We start from the raw sequence: 14884 nt of genomic DNA on the forward strand, positions 1-14884 counted from the left end.
CTTCTTTTGGAATGGTAATGTGTATTCTGTGCCACATTGGACGTTGAAGTATGTAATCTGCTTTATTTTACAGGGGGTTATAATTAAGAGACTGCCTTGAGTCTCAGAAGAGACTGGATTTTTAAACTATACTGAGACTGTGAAAGACTATGGGAACTTTTGAAGTTGGACAAAGTGCATTTTGCGTTATATGGCTTCGGGCCTGTAAGTGGCCAAGGAGTGGAATGTGGTGGTTTGAATGAGAATGGGGCCCACAGGCTCATATGTTTGAATACTCAAGGCTTCCCTTGATGGAACTGTTTGGGAAGGATCAGGAGGTGTGGCCTCATTGGAGGAGGTGTGTCGCTGGGGTGGGCTTTGAGGTTTCCAAAGTGCACAGCATTCCCAGTCTTGCTCTCTCTCTGCCTCATGCTTATATATCAGGATCCAAGCTTCAGCTATGCCCCAGCACCACACCTTGCCTTCCAGTGGACACGCTCACTGCCAGAGACAGAAGCCCCTAATACACTCTTCTCTAAGTTGTCTTGGTCATGGTGTTCTGTCACAGCGATTGAAAAGTGACTAACACAGTCTCTGTACTGTAAGCCTCCCTAATAGAATGTTCACTGTGCTTTGTGAACTTATCTGTATGCTCAGAAAGGAGGGCTCTGTCTATTCACTGTTGTGGCCCTGGTACCCCGGCATCAACCCCAAAAGCATAAAAATAAAAGTCACTCAATAAACAGAAATAGAATAAAAATAAATAGAAAAATAAATAAAAATAAAACATGTCTCACAGGAAAATGTGCTCCTTTTAGAATGGTCTAAGTATTTCCTATGTATTTCAAGTTAGAAGTATACTTCATGTACTTCATGAATACAAATAAAATATACAGTAAGGAACACTGGAAGATGTTAAAACAAAACATACTATGATTGAATAAGTCTTGTGTCCTTTTTGTTGTTTCAGGTCAGAGAGGTAGATGGGGAATTTTATTAGTCATGAAATTATCTGTGTTCCATATCAAAGATAGTATTAGAAAAGTTAGCCTAGAGGCAGGATGGATAAACAAGAAAATTATCAGAAAGTCTTTTAAGTATAACACACACACACAGAATCCCCTAAGGATACACATGCACACACAATAAAATCTTCAAAATTATTGCAGGTTTACAAGTAAGAGAGCATACATACCCCAAAAAAAGACTTCAACACATGCTCAGTTGTGTGTGTGTGTGTGTGTGTGTGTGTGTGTGTTTCCCCTTAAAGTAGAAGAAGCCAGAGCAGCTGGCCTTACAATAATGAGAAAAAGGTATTGATAACTAGCCTTTAAGAAAAGTGTATCAAATGCCCATTCAAGGCTGTATTCATTCTTCACTCAGAGCCTGGCTGGCAGGCGTGAAAAGGGGCAGCAGTTACTTGCATTCTACAGTCCGGTCATGGAGAACATAAATAAATGTGTTCTTCATACAGCAGTGAATAAATGGGGGTGCATTATATGTATTACAAGGGCCTATGCATTCTGCTTGGCTTCAGTAAGTTGCCTTTAATTAACTACAATTATTTATATCCAACTAAGAAATTCCCTAATTTGCATTTTATTAGTTCAACACAGAAACACTATCTTTCAATCCTGATTTGCACAATGAGCATCTTTTTTTTTTTTTTAAACTGGTATATATGCAGCTCTTATCAAGTGTATTTAACAGAGATGATGGACTAAAAAACGAATTTCTTTAACTATTTAGAAGCTTGAAATAATTTACCTTATAGTTACTTCACTTTAGGAAGAAGGTTTTTAAAACAGCTGGTAAAGAGAAAAACGTAGTGTAGGTTGGAGAGATAGCACCTGAAGCTCTTGCAGAAGATCCAGGTTCAGTTCCCAGCACCCACAGACCAGCTCACAACTGTAACTCTAGTTCCAGGGGATCCAACGACCTCTTCTGGCCTCTGTGGGCACCATGCACACACATGATATACATACAGAACTACAGGCCAAACACCCATAGACATAAAAAATAAATCTTCAAAAAAAGAAAAATGAAGTAGACTGAAAACAAAAATAAATAAATAAATAAACACCAGTGCCATGTTTACCGAGGGCAAAGTTAAAGATCTACTTTGAAAGTAAGTCATGAGAATTCCCATTAAACACACAATTTTGCTTTCTACACTAAGGGAAAAAAAAAGACTTGAGAAAATGATTGTCTGCTTTTGGCTAGAAGGCACTCCTACACTTTCCATTTACTGGAATACACACAGAGACACACACAGGAACACACAGAGACACACACAGGAACACACACACAAAACTGATGATAGCAAGGCTAGCTTCCCATCAACTCTTACTGAGATTAACAGAGATAGACATTTCCACAGGAGGGAGTATTTTAAGAGTCCTAGGAGACAGAACAAAAGAGAAGGCATTTCTGAAATTGCTTCTAACACTACTTCTGGAGTTGCCTATTAGCGCCCAGCTGTCTTGTGAGTATCTATTTGGCAATTTCAAAAAGGTAGTAACTGTGATGCGAAGTGGATGAGTATCTGTTGAGGGAAGCCTGCCATGAAAGAACCAGAGAAATTAAAAGAGGAATATAGTTTCAGTTGTGGTATCCAGAGAGACTTCATGAAAATATGATGTGAGAGGATGTGCAAGCAAGGATAGGACTTTCCAAAAATAAGACCACAGGAGGCATTTCTTAATTCATACAGCACAACCCAAATTAACATTGTTTTGTCTCTGGGATTCAGCTCATCTGCTCACGTTATTACGAGCTATGGAGGACCATGGTGGCAGCTAAACATGCCTTTTAAGCCTGAAGCTACTGGATATCCCTCACTTAGGACAGCTAAAGAGAAACAACCCTTCCCTCTACAGGTAATGGTTGCACTTCACCCCGACATCACTACTGCAAGGGAGCACTTCTCCCCACCTCTGACTCACCATTCCTGGGAAGAAAAGGAAGGAGAGCTCACAGATGCCAAAGAGGGGCTGAAAGTTTCCAGCAGGTTAACCAAAAACTGTTGGCTGGACCTGGTGACACGGTGGAGAATGGGTGCCCACAACATACACTCATATCTATGTTTTTGGACAGCCCTGTTGGATATGGAGACCAGTTCAGCCATAAGAAGGTGGCCATCACCCAGCCAGCAGCTTTCATTCTCCTTATGGAAATAGAGCTGACCTCAGATAACCTGTTTAAAAGAACTCTCTAGCACAGTGAGCTGAATACCCTACACGAAAAGGGTATTTGACTATAATGGAAGCTGTATCTGGCTTCTTCAGTCACGGTATCTCCCAGAAATATTTTCAAAAACAAAAAGAGGCTCTATAAACTATAAAAATATATACCTCTAGGCTTTACTGATAAGCACATCTACTTTATTATTAAAACAAAATATCAATTTTCTTTTGTATTTCCCTTAACTGTTCAAACCCCACACCATTATGTTTCGGTTATTTAGTGATAGTTAATCTTTTTTTTATATATATAATTTTATTCTTATTTTATTTGCATTGGTGTTTTGCTGCATGTATATAGACTGTGTGAAGGTGTCAGATCTTGGAGTTACAGACAGTTGTGAGCTGCCATGTGGTTGCTGGGACTTGAACCCAGGTCCTTTGGAAGAGCAGTCAGTGCTTTTAACCACTGAGCCATTTCTCCAGCCCGCAACAGTTAATCTTCCTGCAGCGAACCTGGTGCATGTAGTGGCAAGCAGCAAGAACCCATCTCCTAAACAAGGAGAAAGATGACGATTGACACCCCAAGTCACTTTTGGCCTCCACATGTATACCGTCACGTGGGCCCCACTCCATATGCATACATACATATGTGCAAACACATACAAAGATTTTTTTTAAAAAACTGCAAGTTGTAACTTTTTAATTATGATCACACTTAAGATAGACTTTAAACTGCCATATTCTAAGTTTTAATTTGATACTGTATTTTCCTAAGGCTGGAAAGGAGCTTGTATGGCTTTAAACTCGTTTTAAACTGTGGGTCGCAACCCCTTTAAGGGGAGTGGTCAAACAACCCTCTCACAAGGGTCACATATCAGATATTCAAATTTTAAATTATGATTCATAACAGTAGCGATGAAAATAATTTTATGGCTGGAAGGTCACCACAACATGAGGAACTGTATTAAAGGGTCTCAGCACTAGGAAAGTTGAGAACCACTGTTCTAAACTAAGCTATTTAAAAGACTGAATCAAATCTTTTATTTAAACCATTAGGAATTTTTTTATTCACAAATCAAATTGCTACAGCTGAACTTAGTTCATCATTCTATTTTACAAGAATCATAGGTCACTGGTTATGTGCTTAAATACCTCCCATATTATCATGATAGCAAGTGACTACGAATCAACCACCTATTTCCTCAATAATGCTTCATGAAATAACTCACCTCAAAAGTTAGATGCAGGACAATGAGCACTCACCTTTTGTTCATGAGCTCCTGTGTCTGGTCAAGTTTGTCTGCCTGTTTACAACATGCCCGGAAGCAAGTGAACCTGGGCTGGGCTGCTTTAGCAGCGTCTTTCCTTGGCATCATTCTCTACAAGGGTTCTGATCTGTAGACAGCCCGGAGACCGGGAAGGGGGAGGAGACAGGCAGCAGGGAGGAGGCCTAGGTGTAGAACTGGTGTACTTGAGTCAGCCACATGCACCTTGTCTGCAAGTCTCGGAGACCCAGAGTCTAGGAATACAAGGCACCTCTTGATGAAGAACTGGAAAGTGGACTGCAAGATGTGGACACAAGCCAGGCTCAAGAGTGAGGCTACCTAAAATAACAACGGAACTGACCTGCCCTAATTCCATTCAGTTTAGCTTGTTTCTTCGGAGTCCAGACCTTCCCACACAGCCCAGGCTGACCTCAGACTCTCACCCATGTCAGCCTTCCAAGTGCTGGACCGCACCACAGACAAGCACAGTCACAGATGCTTCTCTTAGCATCCTTAACGTAAGTCAAGATGTTAACGTGCCTCCCATCACCTCAAATTGATGCAAATACAAATAACTCATCCCTACACAACCTGTTTACCTGGTGATAAACTGACAATAAGGCATGCAGAGGGCAAGGAGCAAGGAGCAGTGTTAGGTAACAAGAAGCTGAAATGTAACTGTGCAACTTCAGAAAAGCATGGCATAAACGTTCCCTTACATAAGAGACAATTTGTATTTTAAAAAACTCAGAGGACTTCCACAGCTGAAGTTGTTCCTCTTTCGCACACTACCTATGCATTCAGAAGCTGCCTTATCCACAGATGCATTCAAAGAGCGACACCGGGAACCTTTCAAATGGATCATTTATTACATCAGATTGTTATTCTCACATTATGTAAGTTACACATATGCTTATTCTGAGTATTTCACATGGAAAAAATTTAAACTTCTATAGGCAAGCAAAACTGTACCACACAATATATAAGTGGGAAAGGGGTTCTGCTCAAATAAGGCAAGTATTTAAAACAATAAAATGGTAACAAAAAAATTAACCATTCCTTAAGAGAATTCAACACTACGAGCTAAATGTTCTTTCTGAGTGTTTTCATATAATCGAGGCAGTGTTTCTTCATTTAAAACATCAGAAAATGGAATAAGGCTCATTAACAGACACAGCTGCCTTCAAGATTTCATTCTCAGTTGCTTTCTTTAAATTTAAAAAAAAAAAAAAAATCACAAAGTGCACAATTAAGGTATACCAAAAACTGAAGCTGCTACTCTAACAACGGCTGTCCATGCTTAATACTTAGTGGTTTATTGGACCAAATTAGATTTTTCCAGGGGGGGAAAGATAAGCCACTGTAAAATATTTAGTTTGAAATATATGCTAATACTTTTCATAGAAATCAAAAATTATGGAGGAAAAGGGTTATTCATTATGAGGAATAGGAAGCAAAACACTAGAATGACCAAACATTTTCAAAGAACAAGCGCCACAAAGGACATGTGCATTCAGTCTTGCAATACAGAGCAATGCGACCTCCTTACTCCAGCCAGTCTACTTCATCGAACTCCGAGTCATCTTCTGAATCGCTATACTCCACAGCAATGCGGCGAGACAGGATGGTGGCAACATCGTTTTCAATCCGCTCATGCTTCGCTTCCTGTTCACGCTGCTCTTCTACCTTTCGTAGCTGAATACCTGATACAGCGAAGCCAAACCAACCATTTAAAATCAGAATGCAAAAGCCAGACACAATCCTCACGGATTAAAACTAAGGGCGTATGAGAAATACTAATGGGAAAATAAAAAGCAAGCTCCACTAAAAGAGAATTTGAAGGAACTGTATTTGAGTTTTAAGTCTTTTGCTACATAATCACCTATAAATTAGATCCTGAACCCCCAGCTATTCCTGGGGATATCTGTATTTATCCATCATGCTCTGCTGCACCTTATGCTCATCTGTAACCAGATGACATACTTCTACCACCTCTAGGAACAAATAAACTGCTGAATGTATCTTCTGTGGCCTTATTGTCCCGTCCTTGAAGGAAAGGTACTATCATTCTCTATATTCTTACTTCTGCTTAGGAAATGTGGAAATAAGAAATGAATAAACATATCTCTCTTGTTTCTAAGCGAAGAACTTTAATTCTTTAGAGGCATCTGGAGAAACAAATGTCAATTACACCCCAAATAAACAGCTTCTGCATTGAAAATACTATTTTGAGGAGGTTAAAAACATACAGAGGGAGAATTTTTATTAAATTTTCTGTATCACATAAGTCTAACACTTTAAGTTTCTGCTTTTCTTTTTCAGACAGTCTCATGTAGCCCAGGCTGGCATGGGACTAACCACAGCCAAGAATCACCTAGAACTTCTGATGCCCCTCATGCCTCTAGCTCCCCAGTGCTGGGATTACAAGTGTAGGCCACTATGTTCAGGTGTATGTGGCACCAGGGATCAAGTCCAGGGATCTGTGAACGCTAGGCAAGCACTCTATCAACTGAACTCCATTCCCAACTCCAATGCTTTCGATTTCTTATTCACTTTAAGAAACCCCACTAAGTATGAAAACAGAATGGTTAAATGTTATATTTTTCCTGAAAGTCATTTAAAATAGATGTCCTACATAGCTCTGTTCCTTAAATACCATTTGTAAAAAACCACAGTCACCTAAAAGTTTATAAATGAGGAGCACAGCATTGTCCTAAGTATTTAGAAGGTTTCCAATGCTTTTCACGGCTCTGAGACAATTACCTTTTCGTATTGCTTCCAGTAGTACACTCCTTGCGTCACTGATGACAGGTAGGGTGGATGGATGACGCTTTGGCTCAGAAGCAGGTATAACTTGTGATGGAGGAGATGGGGGCATTAATGGAACATGGGGACCTGGGGCAGTAGATGGAGCTGGATGGAGCCCAGAGGGAGGGTGAGCAAGAGCTGCAACCGTGACAGGTGATGATGGCCGGATGCCAGGCGGAGGCAGAGGAGGCGGTGGTGGGGGTGGAGGCAGCCCCTGCACTTCCCCTTGTGGGAGTGGATGAACTGGTACAGTCTCACATACTGGGGCAGCTCTAGCTACTGGTGGAGAAGGCTGGACTAGAGGAGGAGCAATTGGAGGAGGAGCTGGGTGAAGAACGCCAGGGGCAATCTGAAGAGGGGCTGGAGGTGGTGGTACTGCGGGAGCCTGCAGGGCAGTGGCTGGAGGTGGAGGTGGGGGAGGTACTGGGGGAGGAGGAGTTGAAGTCATCGAGGCTCTTAATGAAGAAGTTGACAAGGCAGATGGAAGAGGTGGGGGAGGAGGTGGGGGGGTGGGGCTCACAAACACAGGTGTTCTGCCTGCAGCTGGCGACTGGGGGCGATTTTCTATCAAACCTGTAGCAGAGCTGAAATGATAGAGAGAATCTACAAGTTACTGAACAGGAAACCAAGAAGAAAGTGACTGTAGAAACTAGAAATGACTACCGGTCATCAATAGGCCCAACAACATGTTCCTATAGACATTTTATTTAACAGTATTTCAAAAGAATAAGAACAAAAAGTGTACAAGAAAACTAAGGGATGGTGCGTTGGTTTGCAATAACCTCTGGAACATCAGTCAGTGCTCTTAACCATCCCTCTCCTCGGTTTGTAACAATCTAACTTTCTCAACAGGCTCGACAACTCTCACATCCACTCGGGAATTTTCTGCCTACTTTAGTCGATAGTGTTCAATCCTGCATTATGATAGGAGTCTGCAGTGAGGCACACTTAGCACACCGCGGTCGCTGTGCTCACACTCATGACGGTGCATTCACACTTACCACACCACGGTGACTGTGCTCACACTCATGACGGTGCATTCACACTTACCACACTGCAGTAGCTGTGCTCACACTCAAAGCAGTATTTGGCTAATGTGATGACGGTGCATTCACACTTACCACACTGTGGTCGCTGTACTCACACTCACAGCAGTATTGGGCTAAGATGATGACAGTGCATTCACACTTACCACACCACGGTTGCTGTGCTCACACTCACAGCAGTATTTGGCTAATGTGATGATGGTGCATTCATACTGAAGCTGTTAAGGCTCATTGTATGTCATTTCAGTGAAGCCAATGCCAGCTCATTAAAAACCACAAAAGGAAATTTACAGCCCTTTTTTTCTTCCTAAGTTAGTGATCTGAGGTTTTTGTGGTTTGTTCTATTTTAAACTAAAAATGGTAAAGCTGGCTATATTTCTCTGTTAGAAAACTTCTTTAATATGCCTATGTTAAAAATGTCTAAGGTGGATAACTGACCACATTAACGTTCAAAATAGCTTCACTGAAATATTGCTACAAGAAACTTTCTATTCTCTTTGAAGTTACTAAAATATTTTTCTTAATATCAAACTAATATATTTGGCCTCCATATTTTAGACCCTAACAACACTGTAAAAATTCATTTTTTCTTAATAAACTGTATAAGATATGCTAGTTAACAAAGCTGTAATTACATGAAAACACAAATCTTTAAAGCAATTATCTAAATGTCCCCAGGAGAATGTGCCTGCTCCAATCAGAGGAAAGCAAATACATTTTATAGGCCAAAGGCTCCTTGTTTTGTGAACCAAGTTTTGTTTTAAACAGTTACTTATGGACATTCTCCGGCTGCTTCCCCACAACGAAGGCAGACTAAAGCCCTAGTGAAACTATTTGTCCAGAAAGCCCAAAATGTTTACCGTTGATCCTTTAAAGTAAAAGGCCACTAGTCCCTAAGATAAAGCATTATGAGGTTGTCCCCACATACCTGATACAGGTGGGTATGGGCTTTGCATCTCCTGCTCCATGCATTGGTGGAGGTGGAGGTGGCTCATGAGGTCTGACTAAGACCCGTTCCTCAGCTCTGGTCAGAAGTTCACTCATCTGACTGAATGGCAAGGCAGAAAGTGAGTAAGAGCCATCCATATGATCCACGTATGTCTGTGGCCTTCAAGAAATAGACAAAGAATAGTGTATCTATTAGAGAAATGAAATGTTACATAAATGGTTATTCTTTTGAGTGCCAGTAGTTTATTTCAGTGTGAATTATTTTTAACTAATAATTTACAAGTAAAATGTAAAAACTGGAATTTATTACCACTTGGACATTTGTTTTCTTAAACTAATGGCTTCCAAAAGTTTTCTTTTTTTTTTTTCTGGAGCTGAAGACTGAACCCAGGGCCTTGCGCTCTACCACTGAGCTAAATCCCCAACCCCTTCCAAAAGTTTTCTAACAAGAGAAAACTTTCTCTGGTTCTAGGGCCACAGAAAAGACAAGAAAACTGAGAACGGAGCTAAGTAACATAGCAACATGAGAGTTAGATAAAATTTTAGCTGAGCATGGGGAGATTAGTATTTACCAACTGCAGTGCACTCTGGGAACAAAGCTGGATTAACAGATGTGCAGAGCATGTCACAAATTACTCTACTTACACTGGTAAACAGGCCAGACAAACACCTATGTTTAACTGTAACAGAAGCGCACAGCTACAGATTTTCGTTTAATTTCCATTCTTTCAGTTTCTTTTAGTTATATACTTATATAGCTACACAGAACCTCTCAGATATACATTTCTCTCAAACTGGGCCTCAAAGTTTCAGTTACGCCTCCAATACTTTCTATGTGTTATTCAAAAGAAGACGTGAAGCTTGTTTCCAATAACATGAGTATGATAATACATACATGAATTTTCCCACAGAAACTTGAAAACATGTGTCTGTTATGACAGCATGTTACTCAGCCAGGACCTCTGGCCACTGAGAAAGGAACAGGACCTAGCACAAGTCTGTAAAAGAAGGTAGGTAATTAAGTCTGAAATCCCGATATATCTGAATTTGGGGACAGGCAAAGAACAGAACCAAACCTCTTCTTAGCTCCAGTTTCATGAGATAAATCAATACTTCAAAAATATTCCAGACACACTCTACTATGGCATTCATCACAGTCTACCTGAAATATTGGAGGCAGTTAAATCTTCAGATAAAAGCTGAAACAAATCATAAGCATTTCTTTCTACAAACGGCAACACAAAGTCCAAATATGGAAATGGCTTGCCGGAGGAGGTTGGATTTTGCAGGTTCAGTGGTTAGAGCTAAAATCTTTTCTATTACAACAGAGCCTTCCAACTCCAGTTTGGGAGCCAAGACTTAGAAGGATAGAGAGACAGTGTAAGTAAATTCAGTGTTCAGCATTCATTCAAAAACAAAATAAAAGAAACCTTGTTTCAAAATGAGAGGCTGGGCCATTAGCAACTTCAATATGCTTATGTAAGAGATCAGCATCATCTTCCGCCAGCTCTGGACCCTGGGCCAGCTTCTGCCATTCTCGCCGCCTGTCATGAGGTGCTCTTGGCACTTTTTCGGGTTCATGAGGACGATCTAGATTTTTCTGCTATAACAGAAGCAATGACACAAGCCAAGTGGTGAAATGCTAAATACTTAAAAAGAGGCTACAATAATCCAAATACAATTCTAAGGTCAATGTTTAAAAAGGCAATGTCATCATGATAGAGCAAAACACAGAACCATTTCACAGGTACACTCAGTTAAAACTGACCGGAGTTTGCTGTAATCCCAGTTTCTCACCACAGTTCTGTAACTCCATTTCAAACCAAGGGATTAGATGCAAAATGGTGTGCCTAGATTTTAGGCAGAAACCCTTTGAATATAGAAAAGTCACTAACCCTTACTCCCATACCTACTATTACTAAGTCTCAAGGTTTTACCATGGACGGAACTATCTACCCCTAGTCACTAACCAAGACACTAAACTGTCTGTATGGGACATGCCAGAAAGCAGAGTCAGGGGAGAGCAACAGAAAGGCCTAGAGAAGGTACAACCAACGTCCAAAGGGACAAGGCAGGCCACATACATGAACGAAGTCTGTCAGGTGTAAGACGGGGCACGCTGTGAAATAGACAGGCATGGCCAGTGAAGAAATTCTATTCAAACAAAGTTTAAAAACCCTGTGCTTAGCAAACAAAACCTGTGTTCAGGAGCACTCTGGCTTGCCAGTCACCAGTCTGCAGACTCCAGCTAGAACACCAGGGCACTGTCCAGCATGTAAGAATATAACAAGAGGGTGTTATGGGGACTGAGGAAAGTAGAGATAGACAAAGGCATGATGAAGACAGCCTGTGCCTCTCCTGTGCCAAAAAAACTTGTTCCTTCCTTCTATGTGCTTTAAATGTCAGTATGAAATAAGGCAGATTCAGGAAAATTTTACCAGAAAGGGGAAATGGCAGCACAACAGACTGTAACGGGAACTTGGTGAGAATACAACAACCTGCTGACAACGGCTGGGACACACGGTGTGGCTTAATTTACGGCCTTCACTCACAGCTACACGATATTCCTGTCATCTGTGCAGTTAAGGACTTCAATGCATGGACCCCATGAGACAAGACTGTCCAAGTGTAGGTTAATAGTCCCCCGTGTGCAGCAACACATGAATACAGAACTCCAAGCTCTTAAACCTCTTTAATACCTTCTGCTTTCTCTTCTCCTTCCGCTTATCCTCTGTATCTTGCAACATCTTTTCTTTCCATAGATCAAAGAAATACGAAGGATTGGTATAAAACTTCAGCCCTTCCTTCCCATCGTCCCTGAAATACAGTATGCCAACGCCATGTATTAGGTAAGACAGGAACAATCAGACAAACTTGTCCCCCAAATGTGCTTCCCCTCATATCATAGTCCATTACACAGCACTGTGACACATAGCATGTGCTACAATACTGTCTCCCAGCCATGGTGCATGTCAGTGGTCTTGGCACTCGAGGGAAGAGGGTCATGAGTTCAAGGCTATTCTGGACTGCATAAGGAGATCATGTCTCAAAATGAATAAATATTGCCAAAATAAAGCATTGTAGCAATACATTTTTTAAAAAAATATAAATCAGAAATAAAGCCCACTTTTGCTGAATACGGAATTTTCTAAGTCCTTTGAGAAAAGTCAATAATTAGAAATAGTTCTGCTGAAAACCCAAGTCTGGAAAGCAGGAGTGTCACTTAGAAGAGAACCTCTACCATTTCCAGCAGTATTCTAACCAAGTTAGTATTCTACTAAGTCCAAAAGATGTCTCTTAATTTTCAGTTCAATGTTAGCATTCACTTACATCTTTCAACCTGCCTACTGAACTACAGCTTCAAATAACAATTCCAGTATCATTTTTTTCAGGATATGTGTTGTACATCTCAAATTGCCTATTTAACAAATCCTGTGAAAGAATTCCCAAGAAACACTAATTCGAGACATCACTGGAGTAAGTGGTCCCGTGAAAGAATTCCCAAGAAACACTAATTCCAGACTTCACTGGAGTAAGTGGTCCTGTGAAAGAATTCCCAAGAAACACTAATTCGAGACTTCATTGGAGTGAGTGGTGGAAAGTATTAAAAAAACTACATATTCATTATTCAGAAAGTGAAGTTACACATATCAAGATCAGATAGACTGCAACAATGATGTTTGTCAGTATTTTGGAATTGTTAGCTTCATTTCCCTATGACTAAAAATTAAATTAGAAAGACAATGATAACTTTATTGACCCAATTCCATGGAAATCAATCACTTTGCTAGTGGCTCTTCATAATAATTACTTGAACAGGTCCTGTCTTTTGTATGTCAGAGCCTGTGAAGCTCGTCTACTGAATAAATAAAGGTTTTCTGAAAGCAACAGGTAGAGAGGCCATTCTGTGGGCTAAAACCAAGTGAGATTCAAACTGTGTGTGAATCAAGCATCTCAATCTCAAGCATGAGAGACACACCAGGGTTTCTAATGTACTACTCTACTGACCTGTAAGGAGTGAGTATATTGAGTGGCGGAGGTTGCTCACACACATCATATGTCTCCTGCAATGGGATAGGCAAAGTCTTGCGGTCGAAAAGCTGCTGATCTTGAATTGTAGAACTTCGGAAAGCTTTTCTCATCGTTATATCTTGCAAAGATACTAAAACAAAAATCACAACTTCATTTTATTTTCCTAAGACAACTCAGCTGAATGACATTATCAATACTGCATATTTATTTCAAAGCTAGTATGCCATAACAGGTTGTGTGTCTTTAGTGACCTCATTAACCAGGAGTCATCCTAAATAGTCTGTCATTATATTATCCTGATCATTCTCTGCCTGATCTTCCAGGTGAGTTCTGAACACAATTTTCGGTTTCTCAAGCCCAGAGGGTCCTAATGACACATTTCCAATATTTCTTTTTCTTTGCTGGCTATTCTCCCCCGCCCCAACTTAAACTCTTTTCCTTTTTTCTGTCATCTTTTCTCATCTACTTTTATTCCTCATCAGCTGAAGGAACTAATATCTAGTGGCATTCTAGGTTAAACACAGTGTTGACTTCTTGCTATGTATACTATAAATATGACATGTGGGTGATCTATATTAGTTTTGACTTTACTCCTTTTATTTGTACTATAATGATTTCTACCTCACCATAAATTTTTGAAGACTTAAGACTTTCTTGTAAATTAGTACCCCCAGTTATTGGTACAGCACAACGGCATACATGATGACTTAAAGCTAATTCATTTACTTTTGTAGTGTCCTGCATATTAAAATAAGAAATGCATCAAAATACTGTAGTTTTGACATTTAAAGTGATTTCTTCACATTAAAAAGCTGGGTAAAGCTGGTATGATGGATCCGAGCACTTGGGAGGTGAAGGCAGGAGATTTGCCACAAGTTCCAAGACAGTCTAGTTTACAGAGGGAGATTCTATCACAAAACAAACTAGAAACAAAAGAAGGTATCTTATATACTGAATATGCATGACCTTAAGCATACAAATGCTGTATACCACAGCAATGCCAGTGAGCAATCACAATTTTCCACCATTTCCCCTAAAATACAGGATTTCTTCCAAGTAAAGTTTGTGAACAACTGGATCTGTATGGCACAGGCAGAGCAATGGGCCTGGTCTACACTGTGGTCACAGTGTAACTGCATCTTCACCCCCAACTTGTGACGTATTTGTAAACATGAGAATACAACTCAGGGGTAGGAAAAGAAAAGGCTTTCCTGCTGTCATCGGAGAGTGGGTCAGCAGGTACTCAATGAGTAAGCACTGTGAGTGACGCATGCTTTCACTAAACTCGTTTCATTCACCCTTTCCATTTCTCAGTGAGACCAGAACTGCTTTTCCATCTTTAAATACACAGCCAAAGCTAGAAAACACACAACAGGCTCAGCAAACGCAGCCAAGCAGCCCAGCAGAACAGAAACCGATCTGGTCTGGAGGCTAACTCTTCCTACCATTGCATACTGTTTTCAGCCCGGCAACAGCCACGGTCGATTGTTACTGCTCCCTCACTCAACTCAGCAACTTAACCAGCAACCAAACCAGAGCTGCTCACAGACGCCCAAAGCCATCCGGTAAAGGACATCAAAAGCATGCAAACTAGTCAGTCCTTCTCTGTCTTCAACTCTTC

The 14884-nt window shown here is 40.6% G+C and overlaps 1 protein-coding gene across 3 annotated transcripts in view; it reads right to left on the minus strand.

Annotated features, from left to right (window-relative positions):
• Positions 1-5275: 5275 nt before the first annotated feature.
• Positions 5276-14884, minus strand: part of Wasf1 (WASP family member 1) — a 55095-nt gene continuing 45486 nt past the window's right edge. For 2 of the 3 annotated variants that reach the window (XM_059272504.1, XM_059272505.1), the window contains exons 4-9: positions 13240-13393; positions 11931-12048; positions 10662-10834; positions 9212-9391; positions 7193-7821; positions 5276-6132 (exon numbers count right to left, since the gene is read on the minus strand). In XM_059272504.1, the coding sequence (XP_059128487.1) occupies positions 5975-6132; positions 7193-7821; positions 9212-9391; positions 10662-10834; positions 11931-12048; positions 13240-13393 (1412 nt within the window). In that variant the 3' untranslated portion in view covers positions 5276-5974. The remainder of the gene's footprint in view (positions 6133-7192; positions 7822-9211; positions 9392-10661; positions 10835-11930; positions 12049-13239; positions 13394-14884) is intronic. The other variant, XM_059272506.1, reaches the window with a different exon arrangement.

Source organism: Peromyscus eremicus, chromosome 8b (assembly GCF_949786415.1).
Source record: "Peromyscus eremicus chromosome 8b, PerEre_H2_v1, whole genome shotgun sequence".
NCBI lineage: Eukaryota > Metazoa > Chordata > Mammalia > Rodentia > Cricetidae > Peromyscus > Peromyscus eremicus.